The sequence below is a fragment of the Ranitomeya variabilis genome, chromosome 6 (assembly GCF_051348905.1).
Source record: "Ranitomeya variabilis isolate aRanVar5 chromosome 6, aRanVar5.hap1, whole genome shotgun sequence".
Lineage (NCBI taxonomy): Eukaryota > Metazoa > Chordata > Amphibia > Anura > Dendrobatidae > Ranitomeya > Ranitomeya variabilis.
In genome coordinates, this window is record NC_135237.1 from 19,855,483 (window position 1) to 19,879,643 (window position 24,161).

A 24,161-nucleotide genomic window follows, 5' to 3' on the forward strand; every position below is an offset into this window, starting at 1 on the left:
CAATGTGACGTCAGTGGTCGCGGCCTTCACGCGGCCCAGAGGGGAGGCGCTGGATGATGACGTTGTGGCGCCGTTTCTATGGAGCCGGTCACCTTGGTTACGCGTCCTCCTCCTAAGGACGGTGAAAACTGGGGAACGGGTGAGTGATCGGAGGAGATGGGCTAACCGGTCATATCCTCTGTACAGCAGTGACTACACCGCTGAGGATGCGGGACAGTGTGTGAGGATGAAGGCGGGTATATCACGCTATAAAGAGTGTAAACATCCACCCCCCTCCCCCATAGTGGAAAAACTCAGGATCCCCCATAATAATCAGATACCCCCATAATAATCAGGATCCCCCATAATAATCAGGAGCCCCCTTAATAATCAGGATCCCCCATAATAATCAGGAGCCCCCATAATAATCAGGATCCCCCATAATAATCAGGAGCCCCCATAATAATCAGGAGCCCCCATAATAATCAGGAGCCCCCATAATAGTCAGGAACCTCTATAATAATCAGGAGCCCCCATAATAATCAGGAGCTGCCATAATAATCAGGAGCCCCCATAATAATCAGGAGCCCCCATAATAATCAGGAGCCCCCATAATAGTCAGGAACCTCTATAATAATCAGGAGCCCCCATAATAATCAGGAGCCCCCATAATAATCAGGAGCCCCCATAATAATCAGGAGCCCCCATAATAATCAGATACCCCCATAATAATCAGGATCCCCCATAATAATCAGGAGCCCCCATAATAATCAGGATCCCCCATAATAATCAGGAGCCCCCTTAATAATCAGGATCCCCCATAATAATCAGGAGCCCCCATAATAATCAGGATCCCCCATAATAATCAGGAGCCCCCATAATAATCAGGAGCCCCCATAATAATCAGGAGCCCCCATAATAGTCAGGAACCTCTATAATAATCAGGAGCCCCCATAATAATCAGGAGCCCCCATAATAATCAGGAGCCCCCATAATAATCAGGAGCCCCCATAATAGTCAGGAACCTCTATAATAATCAGGAGCCCCCATAATAATCAGGAGCCCCCATAATAATCAGGAGCCCCCATAATAATCAGGAGCCCCCATAATAGTCAGGAACCTCTATAATAATCAGGAGCCCCCATAATAATCAGGAGCTGCCATAATAATCAGGAATCACCATAATAATCCAGCGCCCCCATAATAATCAGGATCCCCCATAGTGGGAAAACTCAAGGGCCCCCATAATAATCAGGATCCCCCATAATAATCAGGATCCCCCATAATAATCAGGATCCCCCATAATAATCAGGAGCCCCCTTAATAATCAGGATCCCCCATAATAATCAGGAGCCCCCATAATAGTCAGGAACCTCTATAATAATCAGGAACCTCTATAATAATCAGGAATCACCATAATAATCAGGAATCACCATAATAATCCAGCGCCCCCATAATAATCAGGATCCCCCATACTAATGAGGAGCCCCCTTAATAATCAGGAACCCCCATACTAATGAGGAGCCCCCTTAATAATCAGGAACCCCCATACTAATGAGGAGCCCCCGTAATAATCAGGAATCACCATAGTGGAAAAACACAAGGGCCCCCATAATAATCCACTTCCTTTTTGCACGACGGAAAGTCATTTGATCTAGTGGTCTTCATCTGTATCTATTGGTCCACCTGACCTAATAGACACACTGTAATCAGTAACTGAAGGTCTGATGTAAGACCGAAATGTTGTGTTTACTACGTCAGTGGACAACATTAAATTATCGTTTGATCACTTAAGTTCAGTGCCTTGTTATATGCTAACAGTGTGGGAACCTACTCTGGCACCTTCATTAAGTGTCCCCCATAATAATCAGGAACCCCCTTAATAGTCAGGATTCCCATAATAATCAGGATTCCCATAATAATCAGTTGTCCCCATAATAACCAGGAGCCCCATAATAATCAGATGTCCCCCATAACAATCAGGAGCCCCCTTAATAATTAGGTGTTCCCATAATAATCAGTTGTCCCCATAATAACCAGGAGCCCCATAATAATCAGATGTCCCCCATAACAATCAGGAGCCCCCTTAATAATTAGGTGTTCCCATAATAATCAGGAGCCCCCATAATAATCAGGTGTCCCCATAATAATCAGAAGCCCCCTTAATAATCAGGAGCCCCCATAATAATCAGGAGCTCTTATAATAATAATAATATGTCCCCCATAATACCTGGGAGCCCCCATAATAATCAGATGTCTACATAATAATTAGGAGCCCCCATAATAATCAGGAGACCCAATAATAATCAGGAACCCCCATAGTGGAAAAACTCAGGACCCTCCATAATAATTAGGTGTCCCTATAATAATTAGGTGTCCCCATAATAATCCAGTGCCCCCATAATAATCAGGATTCCCATAATAATTCAGTGCCCCCATAGGAGCCTCGTGTTCCCTATACTAGGATTGGACATATATTTGTCCTCTGACATCATCAGATTTGGGCAGATGCCAGAACCCCTATTGTGCCCGTGTCCAGCCCCCCTGCCATATTGGACCCTTTAGGACCGGCCCAGACAGTTGGAGGATGGGAGCTGCTGACAACAGCTGACAACCTCCCGCCAGCTTAGCGGTGATAGGCGGGGGTTCCCCATACCGCCGAGGCTTCCTCTAGTCTTTGGGGTCTTCTGTAACTAGTGAATCTCTGCTGTTTTTTATCTCTCCCTCCAGGATCATCATGGAGTCGGACGCCGCCGTGAACGAGAACCTGCGGCTGCAGTTCCGGGCGCTGCAGGAGCAGCAGCAGAAGCGTCTGCAGAGACTGATGGAGAGAAAGAGAGAGAAACTCAGCGAGGAAGACAAGAAGGCCGACACGTTCGGAGTCCAGGACCGGATGAACCTGCTGCAGACTGACGCCGAGGCCTCCGGTGAGCTGGGGAGAAGGTGAGACTGTCCGGCTGTGTGCGACCTCTCCATCAGTCCCTCCAGAGCTGATCCTGCAGACATGGTGGCATCGCTGGAGTGTTCGGCGACATTACTATTGTAACGTCAGGACATGTCAGTGAGCACCAGCATGGCGTACAGCTGCCAAACCTGGCTCCTGCCTTCTGCTGCCTTCACCACCCCCCCGTATATCAGCACAGCTTCATTCCTGGAGTGATTTCCCATCCGTCCCCTGCAGAGTCTGCCCTGGATGCTTTGCTTTATCTTTGCCTTATTTGTGCTTTCCTCCCAACCCACAGTAATGAGAATCTGCCTTTCTTAGGGTTCTTAGAGTGCTGAAGACGGCCCACATCAATGTCCCATGGTCCGCCTGCGATCAGCGTGAGCAGGGGACAGTGTTGAGAGTTGTATTCAAGTGTAAAATTAAGAATAAAATGAAAGATCACATTGTCCCCTGTAAACATAGAAATAATAAACAGCAATATCCCTCACCTGTCTGAAGCTGAAATAATCCATGGTGTCCCATGTCATAATTCGCCTGTGCAACATTTGCTCATCAGTATGACCGGAGGTCGGAGGCGACCGCTCACGCTGAAGAGCTGGGGAGAATGGCTCGCTGCAGTGAGACCGGGCCTCACAGTGAACTGTGGTGACCACAATGAGATCACTGCTAGCACCGTGAGAAAAACTCTAACTATGCAGAGCTGAGCTCAGCGACTTCACCGCAGTTCCCCGTGAGAATTTCACTGGGGAACGCAGACTCAGTGACATGCAGTAACCTTGATGATGTCACCGCTGGTCACTGCCGCTGCGCTCGCAGCAGCTCATTCTCCAGTGATTCTCAGCCTTGATGGTGACATCACTATTTATCGCAGACATGGGTTACGGCTGATCACAGGCAGAGCAGGGGACAATGATGTGAGCTGTCTTCAGCACCCAGCGCTGGGGAACAGCATTAATGGTACAGTTGATTCCCAGGCACCGGTACATGTCACACTGATGACACATGGATGTCATCAGCGTACACATGTGTGGGACATTTTGCAGCCCTTGCTGCTGTTAAAAACGGACATGTCAGCGCGCTTTGCCCACGGACACACAATCTGTGGAAACACACTGACGTGCACACTCATTCACATATTCTTGTATATGTGAAAACTGTGACCACACGTACCGGACACACTGACGTGTGAAGGAGGCCGTAGATGCATTTCCCCCTCTCCTGACAGGTACGACCTCCCCCTCGGCCCTGCTGCATATATGTGGATCCTCCAGCTGAAATCCAAGGCTGAACCTCTGATCATTCACTGGGGCTAATCCTCTGTCTTTCCACACAGTGTCCCCACAAAATATGTGGCAGGTTAAGAAAATGTGCTGAAATGCGTCAGCGGTGGAGAGATGGCGCTGGGGCGACAGACAATAAGTAACACCGATATTATTCTTACACACAAGATACCATAACAAAAATGTAAAACCCCTTTCACGCCTCTGCTCTCCAGCGCCACCTATCGACTCATCTGCATGAAGCTGATTTATCCTACAGAGCCCGCCGTCTATGTGCCCCGTGTACTAACCCTTCCCCACATTACAGGCTCCTGGAGGATGAGAACGAGCAGCTGCAGGGCCAGATCCGGGAGCTGCAGGACGAGAACGGGCGGCTCCACAAACTCCTCAAGGAGAAAGACTTCGAGATCCGACATCTCAGGAGGAAAGTAGAAGAAAGCAAGATGGCGCTGACAGGTGACTGCTCCCTGGCCGCAGTAACATAACAGCGCAGATGGCGTATTCTGTGGTTAAAGTGTTACTCCGCTGTCACTATCAGTCACTGATCCTGAGCGTTGTGGACCCTCCTCTGTGGGTGGTCTGGAGAACCACAGTTCAGGAAACCAGCACGATCCCATTGGGCTTTATCCTTCCTCTGTAGACCACTGCAGAGAACGGCATTAACCCCTTCCACATCCAAACCCACCGGAAAGAGTAGATGTTACTAATAATGGTTAAGAGCTTTGACCAGTATAGTCCTCCATGGCAGCGAGATCAGGGCGGCAGTGTAATGCCGGCATCCTGGCCACCTCTTGTGACTACTAGCCGCTTCGACTCACACCTCTGTACATCTGCCTGCAGGGACGGCCGGCCTCGCTGGAGATGTCGCAGCCACGAAAATCGTAGAATTGTCCAAAAAGAACCGGGAACTGAGCGCCGAAATGGAAAGCGAGAAAAGCAAAGTGAGACAGCTGAATAACAAAGTGAAGGCGCTGGAGAGAGAGGTAACAACATGGCGGATGAGAAAGCACAGAGTGTCCAGCCCGACCACCACAGGCCACATCTCCATCCTAACTAGTCATTCCTACAGCCCCCATGCAGACCAATGTGTCTTCATGGTTACAGATTAACCCTATACAGTGTGATCCCGCAGATGTGCTTTCCCTCACCCTCCTTGTCTCCTCTCCTGCCATCTATTGAAGGGTGTGGGGTAAGACCCCATTGCAGGGCCTGACCACTGTCTCCGTGCTCGTATTATTCCTCCCTCATTATGGGGGGTGAGCACATACAGTGAATGTCACTTGGGGTGTGTCAACTTTTTTTGCAGCTTCAGAATGCAAATCTTGCAGAAAACTTTGGGAAGAATGCAGGACCTGGGCTCAAGGTCTCCCGCTCTGCAGAAGTCACTCCGGTGAGTTTACCACGTAAAAGGCAAATATTTAGAATTGAGAGTCCTCAGTGGTTGATACTAGTGATGAGCGAGTGTACTCGTTGCTCGGGTTTTCCAGAGCATGCTCGGGTGGTCTCTGAGTATTTGTTAGTGCTCGGAGATTTAGTTTCTATCACTGCAGCTGAATGATTTACAGCTACTAGCCAGGCTGAGTTCATGTGGGGGTTGCCTGGTTGCTAGGGAATCCCCACATGTAATCAAGCTGGCTAATAGCTGTAAATCATTCAGCTGCGGTGATGAAAACAAAATCTCTGAGCAGTCATAAATACTCGGAGGACACCCGAGCAACGAGTACACTCGCTCATCACTAGTTGATACCTTTTAATTGCTAACTGAAAAGATGGTAAGAAATTGCAGCTTTCGAGACTACTCAGGCCTCTTCATCAGGCATAGACTAATGCAAAATCTGAAGAATCACTATTCATACACAACACAGCACAGAACTGTCATTATGGGAGAGTGATAAACAGTTGTGTCCATAAATTTTGGAACAGTTCCTAGATAAGGAGTGTGAATGTTTTGTTGTCCTCTGATTGGTGTCTGGTTCTGCTATGATGGCCCATAAGGTCTAAAGTGCAAATTCCTTAATTGATGTACAAAGACATAAATCCATGCGGCACATTCATTCCTGCACTGAGAGTGTCAAAGGTTGTCATAAATTTATACTCCCAAATTCTCCTGTCTCTCTTAGATTTGAAGTTACCCTTCAATACACGTAATTTCATGTCCATAATGTTATGATTGGGGAGACAAAAATGTTTGGCCACAGGTAGATCCATTCTTTTTTCTCTTATTGTGTGGCGGTGAGAATTTATCCTTGTTCTCAGTTTCTGCCTGTCTCCCCCACATACAGACCCCCAGCTAGACATTTGGTACAAATAATTAAAGGGAATCTGTCACCCCCAAAATGGAAGATGAGCTAAGCCCACCAGCATCAGGGGCTTATCTACAGCATTCTGTAATGCATTCTGTAATGCTGTAGATAAGCCCCCAATGTGTCCTGAAAGATGAGAAAAAGAGGTTAGATTATACTCACCCAGGGGCGGTCCTGCTGCGGTCCGATCCGATGGGCGTCGTGGTCCGGTCCGGGGCCTCCTATCTTCTTACGATGACGTCCTCTTCTTGTCTTCACGCTGCGGCTCTGACGCAGGCGTACTTATATTCCCTGTTGTGGGCAGAGCAAAGTACTGCAGTGCGCAGGCGCTGGGCCTCTCTGACCTTTCCCGGCACCCGCACACTGAGTACTTTGCTCTGCCCTCAACAGGGAATATAAGTACGCCTGCGTCAGAGCCGCAGCGTGAAGACAAGAAGAGGACGTCATCGTAAGAAGATGGGAGGCCCCGGACCGGACCGCGACGCCCATCGGATCGGACCGCAGCGGGAACGCCCCTGGGTGAGTATAATCTAACCTCTTTTTCTCCTCTTTCAGGATACATCGGGGGCTTATCTACAGCATTACAGAATGCATTACAGAATGGTGTGGATAAGCCCCTGATGCCGGTGGGCTTAGTTCATCTTCCATTTTCGGGGTGACAGGTTCCCTTTAAGTACACCCCATTAGATGTGACGCAGCTGAAAGTACCTGGGATCTTGTAGTCCTGATGTGAGTTGTGATCTTTATCTTGTCCGTGGTCATTATAAATGGACAGGTTTTACATTTTTTCTGGTTGCAGGGAAAGGTTCCTGCAGCTGTTGGAGAGGACAGGGAGCTTCTGACAATGATGCTTCTTAGATTTGGGGGCTGCCTAAAACACAGTAGTGGGGGGTCTGGAAAAATGGATTGTAGTCGGGCATCTTTTTGCAGTAAAGGTTGTAATTTCCGTGCAGCTCCCCTTAGCACCTCCAGATTTGGATTGTAGGTGACTACTAGAGGTACCCGGTTATTCTCTTCTTTAGTTTTGTAATGTAGCAGGTGATTCCTTGATATTCTGGTGGCTCTTGTAATCTGGTTTTCAATTGTTCTTGGATGGTCGCCCTGATTCACAAAGGTCTTTCTGAGGCGACCAAGGTGTTCATCTCTATCCATGGGTTGGAACATACAGTTAGGTCCATATATATTTGGACAGAGACAACATTTTTCTTATTTTGGTTATAGACATTACCACGATGAATTTTAAACAAAACAATTCCGATGCAGTTGAAGTTCAGACTTTCAGCTTTCATTTGAGGGCATCCACATTAAAATTGGATGAAGGGTTTAGGAGTTTCAGCTCCTTATCATGTGCCACCCTGTTTTTAAAGGGACCAAAAGTAATTGGACAGATTCAATAATTTTAAATATAATGTTCATTTTCAGTACTTGGTTGAAAACCCTTTGTTGGCAATGACTGCCTGAAGTCTTGACCTCATGGACATCACCAGACGCTGTGTTTCCTCCTTTTTGATGCTCTCCAGGCCTTCACTGCGGTGGTTTTCAGTTGCTGTTTGTTTGTGGCCTTTCTGTCTGAAGTTTAGACTTTAACAAGTGAAATGCTGCTCAATTGGGTTGAGATCAGGTGACTGACTTGGCCATTCAGGAATATTCCACTTCTTTGCTTTAATAAACTCCTGGGTTGCTTTGGCTTTATGTTTTGGGTCATTGTCCATCTGTAGTATGAAACGACGACCAATCAGTTTGGCTGCTTTTGGCTGGATCTGAGCACACAGTATGGCGGCTCTGAAGACCTCAGAATTCATTCCTGTGTCACATCATCCATAAACACTAGTGACCCAGTGCCACTGGCAGCCATGCATGCCCAAGCCATCACACCGCCTCCGCCGTGTCTTACAGATGATGTGGTATGCTTTGGATCATGAGCTGTACCACACCTTCGCCATACTTTTCTCTTTCCATCATTCTGGTAGAGGTTGATCTTGGTTTCATCTGTCCACAGAATGTTCTTCCAGACCTGTGCCGGCTTTTTAGATGTTTTTAGCCTTTTTCTTCTTGATGCTTATGAGTGGCTTGCACCGTGCAGTGAACCCTCTGTAGTTACTTTCATGCAGTCTTCTCTTTATGGTAGATTTGGATATTGATACGCCGACCTCCTGGAGAGTGTTGGTCACTTGGTTGGCTGTTGTGAAGGGGTTTCTCTTCACCATGGAGATTATTCTGCGATCATCCACCACTGTTGTCTTCCGTGGACGCCCAGGTCTTTTTGCATTGATGAGTTCACCAGTGCTTTCTTTCTTTCTTTCTCAGGATGGACCAAACTGTAGATTTTGCCACTCCTAATATTGTAGCAATTTCTCGGATGGTTTTTTCTGTTTTCGCAGCTTAAGGATGGCTTGTTTCACCTGCATGGAGAGCACCTTTGACCACATGTTTACTTCACAGTAAAACCTTCCAAATGCAGCACCACACCTCAAATCAACGCCAGGCCCTTTATCTGCTTAATTGAGAATGACATAACGAAGGGATTGCCCACACCTGTCCATGAAATAGCCTTGGAGTCAATTGTCCAATTACTTTTGGTCCGTTTAAAAACAGGGTGGCACAGGTTAAGGAGCTGAAACTCCTAAACCCTTCATCCAATTTTAATGTGGATACCCTCAAATGAAAGCTGAAAGTCAGAACTTCAACTGCATCGGAATTGTTTTGTTCAAAATTCATTGTGGTAAAGTCTAGAACCAAAATTAGAAAAATGTTGTCTCTGTCCAAATATATATGGACCTAACTGTATACGATTGTATCTGATGGCTTGGCTGTAGACAATGGAGTTTTTTATGTGTTTTGGATGGAAACTGTCCCATTTACGGTATGTTGGACGGTTGATTGGCTTCTGATACAGGGACGTCTCTATTTCATTGTTCCGGCTAACATGGTACAAAGATATATATCCTTCCACGTAAAAGGAAAATCCATTTCTACAGATCTGATCTGTTACCCATAATTGATGCGTTTTGCATGCGTTTTTCATGCATTAGAAAATCGCTTGTAAATCGCATGTCTATGGGTGCGGAATTGTCGCGATTTCGCAAAAATAATGAACAGGCTGCTTTTTTTTTTCAGCGATGCGTTTCCCCCACGGAAAAAAATGCATCATGGGCACATAAATTGTGGAATGCATTAGAAAATAATGCTGCTGGTAAGCGGCAAAAACGCTGAAAAAACGCAACGTGGGCACATAGCCTAATCCCATCTGATTAGTGATGGCTGTATACGTCTGTATGTAGTGAGCTCCCTCTAGTGGTGGCTGTATAAATCTGTATGTAGTGAGCTCCTCCTATTGGTAGATGTATAAATCTGTATGTAGGGAGCTCCTCCTATTGGTAGATGCATAAATCTGTAGTGAGCTCCCTCTAGTGGTGGCTGTATAAATCTGTATGTAGTGAGCTCTCCCTAGTGGTGGCTGTGTAAATCTGCATGTAGTGAGCTCCCCCTAGTGGTAGGTGTATAAACCTGTATGTAGTGAACTCTTTTATTATAAAAATACAAAACTTACAATCAATAAATAGCAAAAATCAAAAACCCCAGCAAAAGCAGCTGTCCGAGTCCAACATTACCCCCCCAGTCCAAAGCAAAGTCCGAGTCCAGCATAACTGCCCCCTGTCAAAGCAAACCCGCAAACCTGTATGTAGTGAGCGCCTCCTAGTAGTGGCTGCAAAAAGCCATTTTTACCGTAGTTCATGCCTGTGTCGGGGGAGCTGAGCTCTGACTATTGTGAAGCAGAATGGAGAAAGGGAAGTGACGGATTCCTCATGTTTGGTCCTTTACTTTTTAATGTACCTTTTCTATGTCTGCAGCAGGACAGCTCTGAGCTGAAGGCTGTGCAGGAGAAGCTGGCGGCGGCCAACCTGAAACTGTCCGAATATCGTAACCAAATCCAGAGCACAAGGCAGGAGCTGAAGATGGCGCACAAGGTACGTGTGATGTAACTTAAAGGGAACCTGTCACCAGGAATAACGCTGTTCACCAGCACATACGGGGTTAGTCTGCAGGTTAACAGCGTTCTGATGCTGTCCAGCAGCCGAGTGCAGTGGTGATCAGCCGTCAGTCAGGGCCGGGGGCGCATTTACAGCGGCAGAGTGGTGACTGAACCAGCCCGCCCACACCTCCATGACTGAAAACCGAATGCTGGTGGGGAAAATTAAGGTAACTTTATCCCCGCTGCATTCGGCTACGTGCAGGCACCGGGCAGCATCATAACGCTATTAACCTGCAGATTAACCCCTTATCTGCAGCCTGTGTCTGGTGACAGGTTCCCTTAAAAGGTGCATTCCTGTAAACTGGACCTATCCACACAGTAGCTGATAACTGTCTGATCACTGGGGGTCTTCATCTGAAGAATGGAGGTCCGTGAGGTGTCAGTGGAATGGCGGATGTGCATGCTAAGTGTAAAGGACTGATAGATGGCGCTCCCCGATCTGCATCATGTGCAACCGCTGCTGCCTTGAAACTAGGGACTTGTGACCAGTGAGGGGCTCAGCAGTCGGACCCCCAGTGGACAGACACTTATCACCTGTTCTGTGGCTGAGTAATATGTTGTCATCCTTGGAACACCCCTTTAATGTTTGTACTTCCTAAGAATGAAGGATTCTTGTCACATGGACCTACAGGTGTTAGTCAGCGAGGTCGGTGAAGAGGTGACCATTTCTCAGCTGCTTTCCTCAGCGGGCGGCTGGAGGGGGCGAGCACAACAGATACTGGCGTTACAAGGACGGGTGAGTAGAATCAGGGATATGTGCAGATATGAGGAGGAATCGGTGTATGAACTGCAACCTAACAACTGGAATGTGTACCGCCACCTAATGGGTGCAATGTGTACCGCCACCTAATGGCTGCAATGTGTACCGCCACCTAATGGCTGTAATGTGTACTGCCACCTAATGGCTGTAATGTGTACTGCCACCTAATGGGTGTGATGTGTACTGCGACTTAATGACAGCAGTGTGTACTTTCACCTAACGGCTGCAATGTTTACCTCCGCCTAATGGCTGTAGTGGGTATTGCTACCTACTGGCTGTAATGTGTACTGCCTCTTAATGGCTGCAATGTGTACTTCCATCTAATGGCTGCAATGTGTACCGCCACCTAATGGCTGCAATGTGTACCTCCACCTAATGGCTGCAATGTGTACCTCCACCTAATGGCTGCAATGTGTACCACCACCTAATGGCTGCAATGTGTATCGCCACCTAATGGCTGCAATGTGTACCGCCACCTAATGGCTGCAATGTGTACCGCCACCTAATGGCTGCAATGTGTATCGCCACTTAATGGCTGCAATGTGTGCTACTTCCTATTGGCTGTAATGTGTACCGCCACTTAATGGCTGCAATGTGTGCTGCTTCCTAATGGCTGCAATGTGTACCTCCACCTAATGGCTGCAATGTGTACCGCCACCTAATGGCTGCAATGTGTACCGCCACCTAATGGCTGCAATGTGTACCGCCACCTAATGGCTGCAATGTGTACCGCCACCTAATGGCTGCAATGTGTACCGCCACCTAATGGCTGCAATGTGTATCGCCACTTAATGGCTGCAATGTGTGCTACTTCCTATTGGCTGTAATGTGTACCGCCACTTAATGGCTGCAATGTGTACCTCCACCTAATGGCTGCAATGTGTACCTCCACCTAATGGCTGCAATGTGTATCGCCACTTAATGGCTGCAATGTGTGCTGCTTCCTAATGGCTGCAATGTGTACCGCCACCTAATGGCTGTAGTGGGTATTGCTACCTACTGGCTGTAATGTGTACTGCCTCTTAATGACTGCAATGTGTACCGCCACCTAATGGCTGCAATGTGTACCTCCACCTAATGGCTGCAATGTGTACCTCCACCTAATGGCTGCAATGTGTATCGCCACTTAATGGCTGCAATGTGTGCTGCTTCCTAATGACTGCAATGTGTACCGCCACCTAATGGCTGCAATGTGTACCTCCACCTAATGGCTGTAGTGGGTATTGCTACCTACTGGCTGTAATGTGTACTGCCTCTTAATGACTGCAATGTGTACCGCCACCTAATGGCTGCAATGTGTACCTCCACCTAATGGCTGCAATGTGTATCGCCACTTAATGGCTGAAATGGGTGCTGCTTCCTAATGGCTGTAATGTGAACTGCAGCTCTGGCAAGTATTCACTGAAAAGGACATCAACCCCCCAAAAAATCACTGAAAAAAGTCTAATTACCAATATCTGGTTGCAGTATATTGCATTACATTGGTATTGTGACCAGGTATTGGGAATAGGCATTGTGGAGACACGGGGAAGGGGGGGGTCAGCGGGTGCCCTGGTCCACTAGTCGAAACTGTGGACCAGGGATCATCCTGCCGAACGCCCGCTCTCCTTTCCTTTTACCGTAGGCATAATACTAGTCAGACAGCACAGGGTGAGAGTAAAACAATGTGACAATACTTTATTGTACCATAAAACAGGCAAATAACACATAGAAGAGTCCCGGCACACTACCCAATATGGTGCACATTACAGTCTCCCCTCCACTGACTCGCCGGTATAAGAGCAGCTGTGACTTCAGATCTTCCAGAGCCGACTACCTCCATGTGTGGCAAGCACAGAGAGGAGGTAGCGAGAAGCTTAGGAAGCTGACAGTCCATTCAGGAGCAAGGCCAGGTGACTAGAGGGTGGGTCCCAATCCTGGCTTTCTCCAAACGTATCCATGGACCGGTGGGTCCAAATCCAAACTACCCTAAAAGTATCCATAGGTTCAGTGATGATTAATGGAGCAGATCTGTATTCTTTCAATCGGGGCCGTGGTCCCCTAAGCTGGCATCCTGCAGAATGACAAATGTGTCACTCGTGATGGAGCAATGATGTCTTGCGTGCTGTCCTGTAGAGTCTGGTTCTTTGGATCTCTGGATGTAGATCTGTATGGTTGCAGAGGGGCATATCCTCTTTTTATCCTTCAAGCAAGCATCTAGAAGTCAAGAGAAAGATGTAATAAGGTTGACTAGCATTGTTAGATTATTTATAGTTTATCCTTCAATGTTTGCAAGTCAACAAACTGGTTGGCCTGGACAATGTGTAATCAACATATCAGCAAACATCCTTGTTCAATTAACCGGCTTCTCTGTCATCAAGGATAACAGCACAATACTGTATGTTACAAGAAACATCAACTTACAAGTCAATATTACAGGCTTATACGAACAAAAGTCTTTGTTTTCATGACCAAAAAGAAAGAAACACATGCATTCAAAAGTTAACAAAAAGATATTGGTTTATTCCTCCTGGCTTACTGAAAATAGCCGTCTGGTTAATTAAGATAAAATGCTGTGTTGTCACAAACATTTTTCACTGTGTTTCTTTATTCTTTTTTAAGCTCTTGCTTCTAAGGGGTTAAAACAAGTGATAACTTATTAATAGGATAGGTATACTCGTTACAAAATGGGGCGGTAGGTCGGACGCCTGGCCACCATTTTATTCATTCTCTAGGTGAACATTGTTCTGCAGCCCCCATAAAGAATGAGTGGAGCTGTGAGAAGGGGGAGATGTTACCAGTCAGGTCTTCAAGGAGCAAAAGTGCTAAGTACTCCATGTAGATCTAGAGCGTTTCCGTTCTCCCTTATGTGACCTCCGTTCTTGTTCTCCCCGAGGTTCGGGAGCTGGAGACTCAGCTGGGGCAGGCGAGGAGTCCGGTCTCTGAGCTCAGCCTAGAAGAGGAGATGTTGGGCATTTCTGTACCCAAGAGATTCGCTGCTCAGGAGAAGAACCTAATCAGGATCCGCAACCTGGAGAAAGAAAGGAAGGAAACCTTGGAGGTGAGTGATCCGCCAGCGTGGCACAATATGGCAGCACATTACTCTGCAGCCCGGCGACTCCATTCTTGTGTCTGATCCTAGCGGCTGACCGGAGAACACGACGCTCTGAAGAAAGAACATGAGGAACTGAAAAAGAAGCTTGATGGCTCCAAAGCCAGGAACAAGTCCTTGTGTAATGAGCTGAAGACCCTGAAGATGCAGGCGGCGACGCTGCTGGAGAAGGGGAAGCACGACGACGAGCTGATCGATGCTTTACTGGTAACGTCCCAGTCATTACTCGGCACAACATGGCTGACACTGTCTGACGAGAGCGAGTCAGATTTTCCCTGGTGGTCTAAAGCAAAAACAGGGGCCTCAGATATTTTATTCCTTGGTGGTAGTGTTTTTTTTACCTGGGTGGTCTCGGGCACCATCATACCTGATGGTCTAGGATAGAAGAAGCCATTAATACCTGGCGGTTTAAGGAGAGAGGGTGCTTCAGATTTAATTACCTGGTGGTCTTCATTAACGATCGGCACCCCCCTGACTCCACACTCTCAGACACGGAGACTTTTCACCACGTAACCACCATGGGGAACATCTTACACCTGTAATGCCGTGCCTCACACGTGTAGTAATCAGCATCTCCTTCCAGGACCAGCAGAAGAACATGCAGGAGATCTTAAGTCGTCTCAGTCAGCAGGAAGAAAAGCACAAAGACTCCCAGCAGACCCTGAACCTGCAGCTCAACAGCGAGAGCCAAAAACAGAACGCTCTGGTCGCCCAACTGAAGGGGATGGTGGCCGAGAGAGAGGCGAAGGTGAAAGAGCTGGAAAAGGAGGTGCAGCAGCTGACCCTGAAGGTGAGACGTCAGCTCCTTGTCTGTCTGCCCAGTAATTATAGTATGTTAAATAGGGAGAAAAGTATGTGCCCCCCACACACATCCATCTCCTAGAGCTGATCTGACCTCCCATCCCATATTCTTAGATGTCAATATGGAGTCGCTCCTCTGCAGATATAACGGCTCCTGCTCTGATAACAGCCCAGAGCATCATCCTCCTCCACCACAGCGGGCACAGTGCAGTCAGGGGGCAACGTCCTCCTGGAATCACCAAACCCAGACTCCTCCATCAGACATAGAGAAGTGTGATCCGTCACTGCACAGAACACGTCTCCTCCAGAGTCCAGCGGTGGCGGATTTACACCGCTCCATCCGACGCTCGGCATTGTGCTTGGTGATGTACGGCTGCATGCAGCTGCTCGGCTATGAAGCTCCCGGCGGGGCGCAGTGTTTGTACTGATATCAGAGGAGGTCTGGACTCTGCAGTTATGGGGTCAGCAGAGCGGTGGTGACTTTTCTGTCCTCTGCTCCTCAGCACTCGGCCCCCCGGCTCTGTTGCATTATGCGATCTCCACTTTGTGGCTGAGTTGCTGCGGCTCCTTCCAGTTATCAGTAATATCACTCACAGGTGATGGGGAAGATTTAGGAGGAAGAAATGTCATGGACGGACTTGTTACCCCGGTGGCTCAGGGATCCAAATACTTTCGCAAGGCACTGTAATATGAGTTTCACTTTTTATATTGAAGAACTGAAATAAATTAACTTTTTGATGATATTTTAATTTTGTGACAAGCACCTGTATATATCTATAAATAGTGTCAGGTTTTCCATTCACAGAGCCCCAGTGACAAGCAAGTGAGAAGTAAAAGTGCTGAGACCATAAAGGCAGCAGAGGGGATGAGATGTGAGAGCTTCGGCCCGGTGCGGTCACCATCGGACAGCGAGGACTCCCTCGGCTCAGCCAGGTAACATACAACACCCGGGTGATAGTGATCGTTATCAGGGACTTTTCTATGATATGGACTACGCAGATCTGTGATCGATCGATTCCATCCCGAGTCTCTATCATTGGGATAGAGGAGAACCTCCCAATCGTTAAGGCTCTGACAGTTGGTGCCCCCACTGATCCTGAGAATCAAGCATGAATGGAGCGGTGGTCGATCATGCCAACTGCCACTCCCATTCATAATCATTGGAGAGCTCGGTCCTCCGTCAGTCGGGAATGTATGTGCTCTCTCCAGGATCGGTGACAACCCCTGGGATCTGCTCCTCCTTCTGGGGTTTATGCCTCTGATGGCAGCCACCTCCGGGGCAGGGACCCCATCCTGCAGGAAGATCCCTGCTGGACATCACCTCCAGACTGCCTGAACCTGGAAGTAATGGAGGGAACAGAACGTCCTGTCCTTGTGCCCCGCTGTACGGAGCCGCGCTAGCACTGAGCGACATTGTGCCCACAGCAATGTATCATGTCACCGTCCGGTCGTCCCATCCATGCACTGCTCTCATGGTCGCAGTGTGACTCCGGCCTCGAGGATGAGGTTGGTCGGTGCTGCTGCCGTTACTGCGCCTCGGTCCCCTGCACTCAGTAACGTGAGCGAGAAGTGCACATGTGCCGCACCGCATACGTGACGTTAGTTATGTCTCCTTATTTCATGCAGGACGGTATCAAAACTGGGACATGAACTAATAGAGACAGCGCCGGCCTCCTCCGCGGTTCTACGCTCCGGACCCGCACCTCACAGGTAGACGGAGTCATTACTGTATCACACCCAGAGTAAGCGCATTGCTAGTGCACCTATGATGACACATCAGGCATTACTAGTGCACCCATGACGACATGCCAGATATTACTAGTGCACCCATGACGACATGCCAGATATTACTAGTACACATGATGACATGCCAAGTATTACTAGTACACATGATGACATGTCAGGCATTACTAGTGTACATGATGACATTGCAGGCATTAGTACATGATGACATGCCAGATATTACTAGTGCACCCATGACGACATGCCAGATATTACTAGTACACATGATGACATGCCAGATATTACTAGTACACATGATGACATGCCAGATATTACTAGTACACATGATGACATGTCAGGCATTACTAGTGTACATGATGACATTGCAGGCATTAGTACATGATGACATGCCAGATATTACTAGTGCACCCATGACGACATGCCAGATATTACTAGTGCGTGTGACAATGTGCCAAGCATTACTAGTACACATGATGACATATAAGCACTAGTAATGCCTGACATGTCATCATGTGCACTAGTAATGCCTGTAATGTCATCACAGGGACTCTTATTGCCTGCAATTTCATAATTTGTGCTAGTAATGCCTGACACATCAGGCATTACTAGTGCACATTATATGTCAGGCATTACTAGTACACATGATGACATTGCAGGCATTACTAGTCCCCGTGATGACATGTCAGGCATTATTGGTGCACATGATGACATGTCAGGCATTACTAGTGCATATGATGGCATTACTAGTGCACATGATGACATTGCAGGCATTACTAATCCCCGTGATGACATATCAGGCATTATTGGTGCACATGATGACATGTCAGGCATTACTAGTGCATATGATGGCATTACTAGTGCACATGATGACATTGCAGGCATTACTAGTACACATGATGACATTGCAGGCATTACTAGTACACATGATGACATTGCAGGCATTACTAGTCTCGTGATGACATGTCAGGCATTACTAGTACACATGATGACATTGCAGGCATTACTAGTCCCCGTGAAGACATGTCAGGCATTACTAGTGCATATGATGGCATTACTAGTGCACATGATGACATTGCAGGCATTACTAATCCCCGTGATGACATATCAGGTATTATTAGTGCACATGATGACATGTCAGGCATTACTAGTGCATATGATGGCATTACTAGTGCACATGATGACATTGCAGGCATTACCAATCCCCGTGTTGACATGTCAGGCATTATTAGTGCACATGATGACATTGCAGGCATTACTAGTCCCCGTGATGACATGTCAGGCATTACTAGTGCATATGATGGCATTACTAGTGCACATTATGACATTGCAGGCATTACTAGTCCCCGTGAGGACATGTCAGGCATTACTAGTGCACATGATGACATGTCAGGCATTACTAGTTCACATGATGACATGTCAGGCATTACTACTGCACATGATGACACATCAGGCATTACTAGTGCACATGATGACATGTCAGGCATTACTAGTTGACGTGATGATGTGTCAGGCAGTAATTGTGTTGTCTCTCTCAGTGACAGCTCGGAGCTGCGGGTTTGGCGGGCGCAGGCGGCAGAGTTCAGAGCGCTGTGCCAGGCCGCTGAGGTGGAGAGGGACCGCCTGGTGGAGTTTGTGTCTGTGCTGCAGCGGAGGGTGGAGGAAAGTAACACGAAGGTCCTGGAGGCAGAGAAGAAGCTTCAGGAGGAGAGGAAACGCTGCGTCCTGCTGGAACAGCAGCTGGAGAAGATGAAGATGGAGGCAGGCAGGAACGGAAGTACGCAAAAGCCGTCTGCTCGCGGAAAGGCCGGTACGTTCCCAAAATCTGTGTGTAAAAAGGGGGCTGCTGTGTTACCAACTACTATACATGTGGCGTGAAGTCACCCAGGGCTAATATGGGCATCATAAATCCTAATTCACAGGATGTACTCCAATCACTCATGTACTACTGGCGCCCCTTGCTGGTTCTGTGTCTCCTAGCGCCATAGGCACACACAGCGAGCTCTGCGCGGAGCCTTCACAGTATATACTCAGTCACTCATATATTCCTGGCGCCCCCTGCTGGTTCAGTGTCCTCACACACCATGCTCCCTTGGCTCCATAGGCACACACAGCGAGCATGACGCAGAGCTTCACAGTATATCTCCAGTTACTAATGTATTTGGGCGCCCCCTGCTGGTTCAGTGTCCTCACACACCAGCCGTGCTCCCCTGGCTCCATAGGCACACAGAGGGAGCTCTGCGCGGAGCGTTCACCCACTGACGCCGTCTCTTCTCTCCGCAGCTCCGTCTCTCAACAACTCCAGACACTTCCTGAATTTCGGTGAAATGAGCGAGCTGTCGTCCAATGTCCCCCTGGAGACACAGATGGAGGAGCTCCGTACACAGTAAGGCCGCCCTCCGCACACAGTAAGGCCGTCCTCCTCACGCAGTGAGACCGCCCTCCGCAGACAGTGAGACCGCCCTCTGTAGACAGTGAGGCCGTCCTCCGCACAGTGAGGCTGCCCTCCGCACGCAGTGAGACCGCCCTCCGCACGCAGTGAGACCGCCCTCCGCACGCAGTGAGACCGCCCTCCGCACGCAGTGAGACCGCCCTCTGCACGCAGTGAGGCTGCCCTCCGCACGCAGTGAGACCGCCCTCCGTAGACAGTGAGGCCGCCCTCCGCACGCAGTGAGGCCGCCCTCCGTAGACAGTGAGGCCGCCCTCCGTAGACAGTGAGGCCGCCCTCCGCACGCAGTGAGACCGCCCTCTGTAGACAGTGAGGCTGCCCTCCGCACGCAGTGAGACCGCCCTCCGTAGACAGTGAGGCCGCCCTCCGTAGACAGTGAGGCCGCCCTCCGTAGACAGTGAGACCGCCCTCCGCACACAGTGAGGCCGCCCTCCGCACGCAGTGAGGCCGCCCTCCGTAGACAGTGAGGCTGCCCTCCGCACGCAGTGAGACCGCCCTCCGTAGACAGTGAGACCGCCCTCCGTAGACAGTGAGACCGCCCTCCGCACACAGTGAGGCCGCCCTCCGCACGCAGTGAGGCCGCCCTCCGTAGACAGTGAGGCCGCCCTCCGCACGCAGTGAGACCGCCCTCTGTAGACAGTGAGGCTGCCCTCCGCACGCAGTAAGACCGCCCTCCGTAGACAGTGAGGCCGCCCTCCGTAGACAGTGAGGCCGCCCTCCGTAGACAGTGAGACCGCCCTCCGTAGACAGTGAGACCGCCCTCTGTAGACAGTGAGGCCGCCCTCCGCACAGGCGCGCTCTGTGGCATCTCTTCCTGATCTATTTTAATTACGGAGTGTTTTAAAGGGATTGTCTTCTGTGAACAACCCCTTTACCATCGGGAAAACCTCAGCCGAGATTCTGTATATTTTCCAACTGAAAACCCCGCCATGTAGAGGTTATCTCCAGAGCAGGCGGCATCCAGTGCAGGAGACAAGGCCTAGTACAGGGTGTTTAGTTAAAGGGGTTTAAGCCAAGAGGTGGGAATGTGTGCAGTAAAAAACAAACCACTTCGCCTTTTCAATCCTCTGCTGCACCTATGGTCTCTGCCAGTCTCTACTTTCCTGCTGCATTCATGTTATTGCAGCCAATCCCAGGCCTGCATGTGGCACATGACCACCAAGGCCAGTGATTGGCTACAGCAGTCACATTACCACCGAGGCCAGTGATTGGCTACAGCAGTGAGCAGATAGTTGTCTGTGACCAGAGCAGCTACGCTGCAGCAAGAGGGTGAGAAATGGTGAATAAGGGGGATTTTTTTTATACCTTACTCTCTGCTCGTTTTTACGAATCCTAAAAAAAACCTTTAAGGGTATGTGCACACGTCAGGATTTTGTCAGGATTTGTAGCCAAAACCAGGAGTGGAACAATTAGAGGAAAAGTATAATAGAAACATCTGCTCCACTTCTGCATTTATCACCCACTCCTGGTTTTGGCTACAAAACCTGATGAAAAATCCTGACAAAATCCTGACGTGTGCACATACCCTAAATGCATTGATCTGTAATCCCTCACCTGCTCCTGAGTAGCAGCCTTGTGACAGACTATGACGGGAACAGAACCTGTGGGATTTGGACCAGCGCCCATGAGCTGTAAGAGGCAGTGTTAGTTCCCATATACAGCTGTGCCCGCGAGCAGCTCAATAATCGTCCTGTCACATCTGTATTTCAGGCTCGACATTCAGGTCGACGAAAACGAAGCTCTGAAAACGGCCCTGAGGAGCGCGCTGAAGACCAAGGAGGACGACCTGCGGCTCTACCACGACATGATCACCCAGGTGAAGCAGATCTTCCTCCAGGCCCTGCGGCAGCACAAGCAGGAGCACGGCGCCCTCTAGTGGCCCCGGAATGTGACACGAGGTCCAGCACTGGTGCCGTTCCGTCAAATGGCCCAGAACCAGTCACAGCAACTTACATACGGTATATACTGGGCCGGCACACGTCCTGCAAAGAGCACGATGTTCTGTCTGCTCCAAACACAAGATCTAAACATTTCACAGCCCCCAATACTGTGATGGGCTCTTAAAGAGGAACTGCACTTTTATAACACGGCGTGTCTCTGCCGATGCCCCCACTTGTGTTTGGAGCACGCCCCAGCTCAGATTCTCCTGGTTTCCAGAGAGTGCCGAGAACGTAAGGCCGACCTCACATATCCAACAATCATAGTGCAAGTACGGACCCCCATGTCCAGACTGGCCGCAGATCTCGTGCCCCAAGTACAACAGCCTAAGGCCACATTCACACTTCTCCTGACTCGCCAGCCGTTTTGCCTCAATATTGCATCCTTTTTTATAAACTGAAGTTAAACTTTTTTTTTTGTCCTTCAACTCTTGATGCATTAAAAACAGATGGAAGCGCGACAGGTCCGTGCATCGCCCAAGAAGCAGCAGACGGGTGTGAATGTGGCTGAGCGAATATGTTCGGAATCGATCACCGAATCTGAGTTTGCCGTATCGGTTCCCTATTCGGGCAGAATTTGTTTGATGATCGCGTCCCAACAGATTCGGTCATTTCTACTCCCACTGACATTCGTCTGTGTTTGGCAAATATTGCAAAAACTATATTCGCTGCTGATCATAATCAGAACTAAATATTGAAAAACTGGCTCAACTCTACTTATAAGCACAGATGGGGCAGGAGCCCCTCACCCTGCCCAGACTGCGGGGGCTCAGGAATATTTACTATTCGCCGTCATCACTGATGTGCAACATGTAGTAGGCAGGACGGGCCATTGGGGACCAATTACCAAGACACCCCCCCCGGAACCGCATCCTGTGCACATACAGCTGCACATATACGCTGGTTATACCGCATCCTATCCTCCGCACTGCCGCAGCTTCTGATCGCTGCTGTATAAACATTGATGAGGTCTTCAATTTTTTGTTTTATAAAATTGTCAAAATAAAGAACCTTAAACTTGAGATAATAGATGAAGAGTTGTGTCTGGTGTGAAATGCATGGGTTATAATTAAAGGGGAACTGCAGTCAGGATTAAAAATATATATTGTTTAGTCCATCAATGCCATCCTGGGGCCGAGCTACAGTACGAAACAGCAGCTGATCTTGGAGGTGCCGGTGTCTTGACTGAACCGATATGGACGACCTATTCTATTGTCCATGTTGCCAAGTACACAGCGCTCAGCCAGTGCCACGTAGTGTACAGACCTTCCTGTGAGCACAGGACGGCCGGGACAGAGCACCTTGTTTCTAGCAGACACAGATCAGCTCTTCCTGTGACCAGTTGCTGGATCGGGCTCTTTCCTCTGATGTACAACTTACATTGAGTGAAAAAAAAGTTTATTTAAAAAAAAAAAAAAAAAAAAAAGTATATACCCCAAACTAGCACAAAAAAAAAAAAAAAAAAATTTACAAGTTGTCCTGGATAAACAAAACCCCATACAGTGACATGACCGCTGAAGACAGGCAAAAAAAAAAGTCTGCCCAGTCATTAAGGCCCATTCTGGGGTTCATTTAGGAAGCGTTTTCCTTCTAGACATGAGCCAGCGCAGCTCCTTTCACCTATAAGGACAAGTAGGACTTCACCATAGTTTGGACTCCAGATCTGTTTTGGGGCACGATAGCGGCATAGACCCAGATACCAGCAGTGCATCTTATACTGAGCTTCTTGCTGTAGTTTTGATTAAATCTCCATTTTATTTGTGACACTCACGATTTGTAAGTTTCTGTCTACACTAATGCACATAGGAAGGATTGTGACAGTCGATGGCAGGTACAGAGTGAGCAATTACAGGGGCTCATCACTGATCTAGCAAAACTACTGCAAGAAGCCTCATAGGAGACAGAACTAGAATCAGGATCTCTATCCCAACTTTATAATACAATCCCATCGGGCGGCAAAAAAAAACAAACACCAAGGTTACTTACGGGTAGCCGGTTTTTCCGGAGCCCATGACGGCACACCTGAGAGAGGGGATCCGCCCAGTCAGGACAGGAAACCCTACTGAAAATAAAAGGGCGGTACCTCTCCCTCGCTTCAGTTGGTTTTCAGAGCATGAGAGGCCCCCCTGGTTAGTACACATGGCAAATCCATCACCACATTATATTAACTAAACACACCCAAAACAATAGTGCACACCGAAGGGTGATAAAAGGGGGGGAATATACGGGTGCCGTCATGGGCTCCGGAAAAACCGGCTACCCGTAAGTAACCTTGGTGTTTTCCCTTCCCCCATGACGGCACACCTGAGAGAATTTTGTAGAATGAAACCTTTAGGGAGGGACCACCGCTTGGAGCACCCTTCTACCAAAGGTTAGGTCAGCAGAGGAGGAAAGGTCTAGCCGGTAGTGTTTGAAAAAAGTTGAGGGTGAGGACCAGGTAGCGGCCTTGCAAATTTGGTCAATTGATACCTCAGCTTTCTCTGCCCAGGAGGTAGCCACAGCTCTGGTGGAGTGAGCCTTGATGCCGTCAGGAACCGGAGTGCCACTTGCAGAGTAGGATAAACTAATGGCCTCCCTGATCCATCTAGCAATAGTACTTTTAGCTACCCCGCACCCTCTTTTGCTACCCTGAAAGGCTACGAATAGGGTTTGGTCTTTCCTCCACTGACTAGTCATAGACATGTAATGTAACATAGATCTTCTCACATCTAACATGTGGAACTTTTGTTCCCCTGGATTTTTAGGATTACTACAGAATGATGGTAAAGTAATCTCTTGACTTCTATGGAACTTTTGAACCACCTTGGGGAGATAAGCCGGGTCTGGTCTTAGAACAATTCT

At 48.5% G+C, this 24,161-nt stretch overlaps 1 protein-coding gene across 3 annotated transcripts; it reads left to right on the plus strand.

Annotated features, from left to right (window-relative positions):
* Positions 1-19: 19 nt before the first annotated feature.
* Positions 20-22,345, plus strand: CCDC13 (coiled-coil domain containing 13). Of its 3 annotated transcripts, none has more exons than XM_077267993.1 (15): positions 20-139; positions 2,710-2,922; positions 4,514-4,662; positions 5,047-5,189; positions 5,513-5,596; positions 10,361-10,477; positions 11,174-11,278; positions 14,178-14,342; positions 14,424-14,600; positions 14,977-15,183; positions 15,985-16,127; positions 16,821-16,904; positions 18,473-18,744; positions 19,218-19,320; positions 21,094-22,345. In XM_077267993.1, exons 2-15 carry the CDS (start codon positions 2,717-2,719, stop codon positions 21,257-21,259), a joined length of 2,121 nt encoding a protein of 706 aa, XP_077124108.1. In that variant the 5' UTR covers positions 20-139; positions 2,710-2,716; the 3' UTR covers positions 21,260-22,345. The 3 variants fall into 3 exon arrangements, with proteins under 3 accessions (XP_077124108.1, XP_077124110.1, XP_077124109.1); XM_077267995.1 differs by having other exon boundaries at positions 16,000-16,127; positions 21,094-22,341; XM_077267994.1 differs by lacking the exon at positions 20-139 and adding an exon at positions 154-236 and having other exon boundaries at positions 21,094-21,398.
* The last annotated feature ends 1,816 nt before the right edge of the window (positions 22,346-24,161 follow it).

What these genes read in the sequence shown, in the direction of transcription:
- CCDC13 (XM_077267993.1), top strand. Translation starts at nt 2,717, where the DNA reads ATGGAGTCGGACGCCGCCGTGAACGAGAACCTGCGGCTGCAGTTCCGG. An exon ending in GCTCTGCAGAAGTCACTCCG is followed by an intron (nt 5,597 to 10,360) that starts GTGAGTTTACCA and finishes CTATGTCTGCAG; the next exon opens with CAGGACAGCTCTGAGCTGAA. An exon ending in GACTCCCTCGGCTCAGCCAG is followed by an intron (nt 16,128 to 16,820) that starts GTAACATACAAC and finishes TATTTCATGCAG; the next exon opens with GACGGTATCAAAACTGGGAC.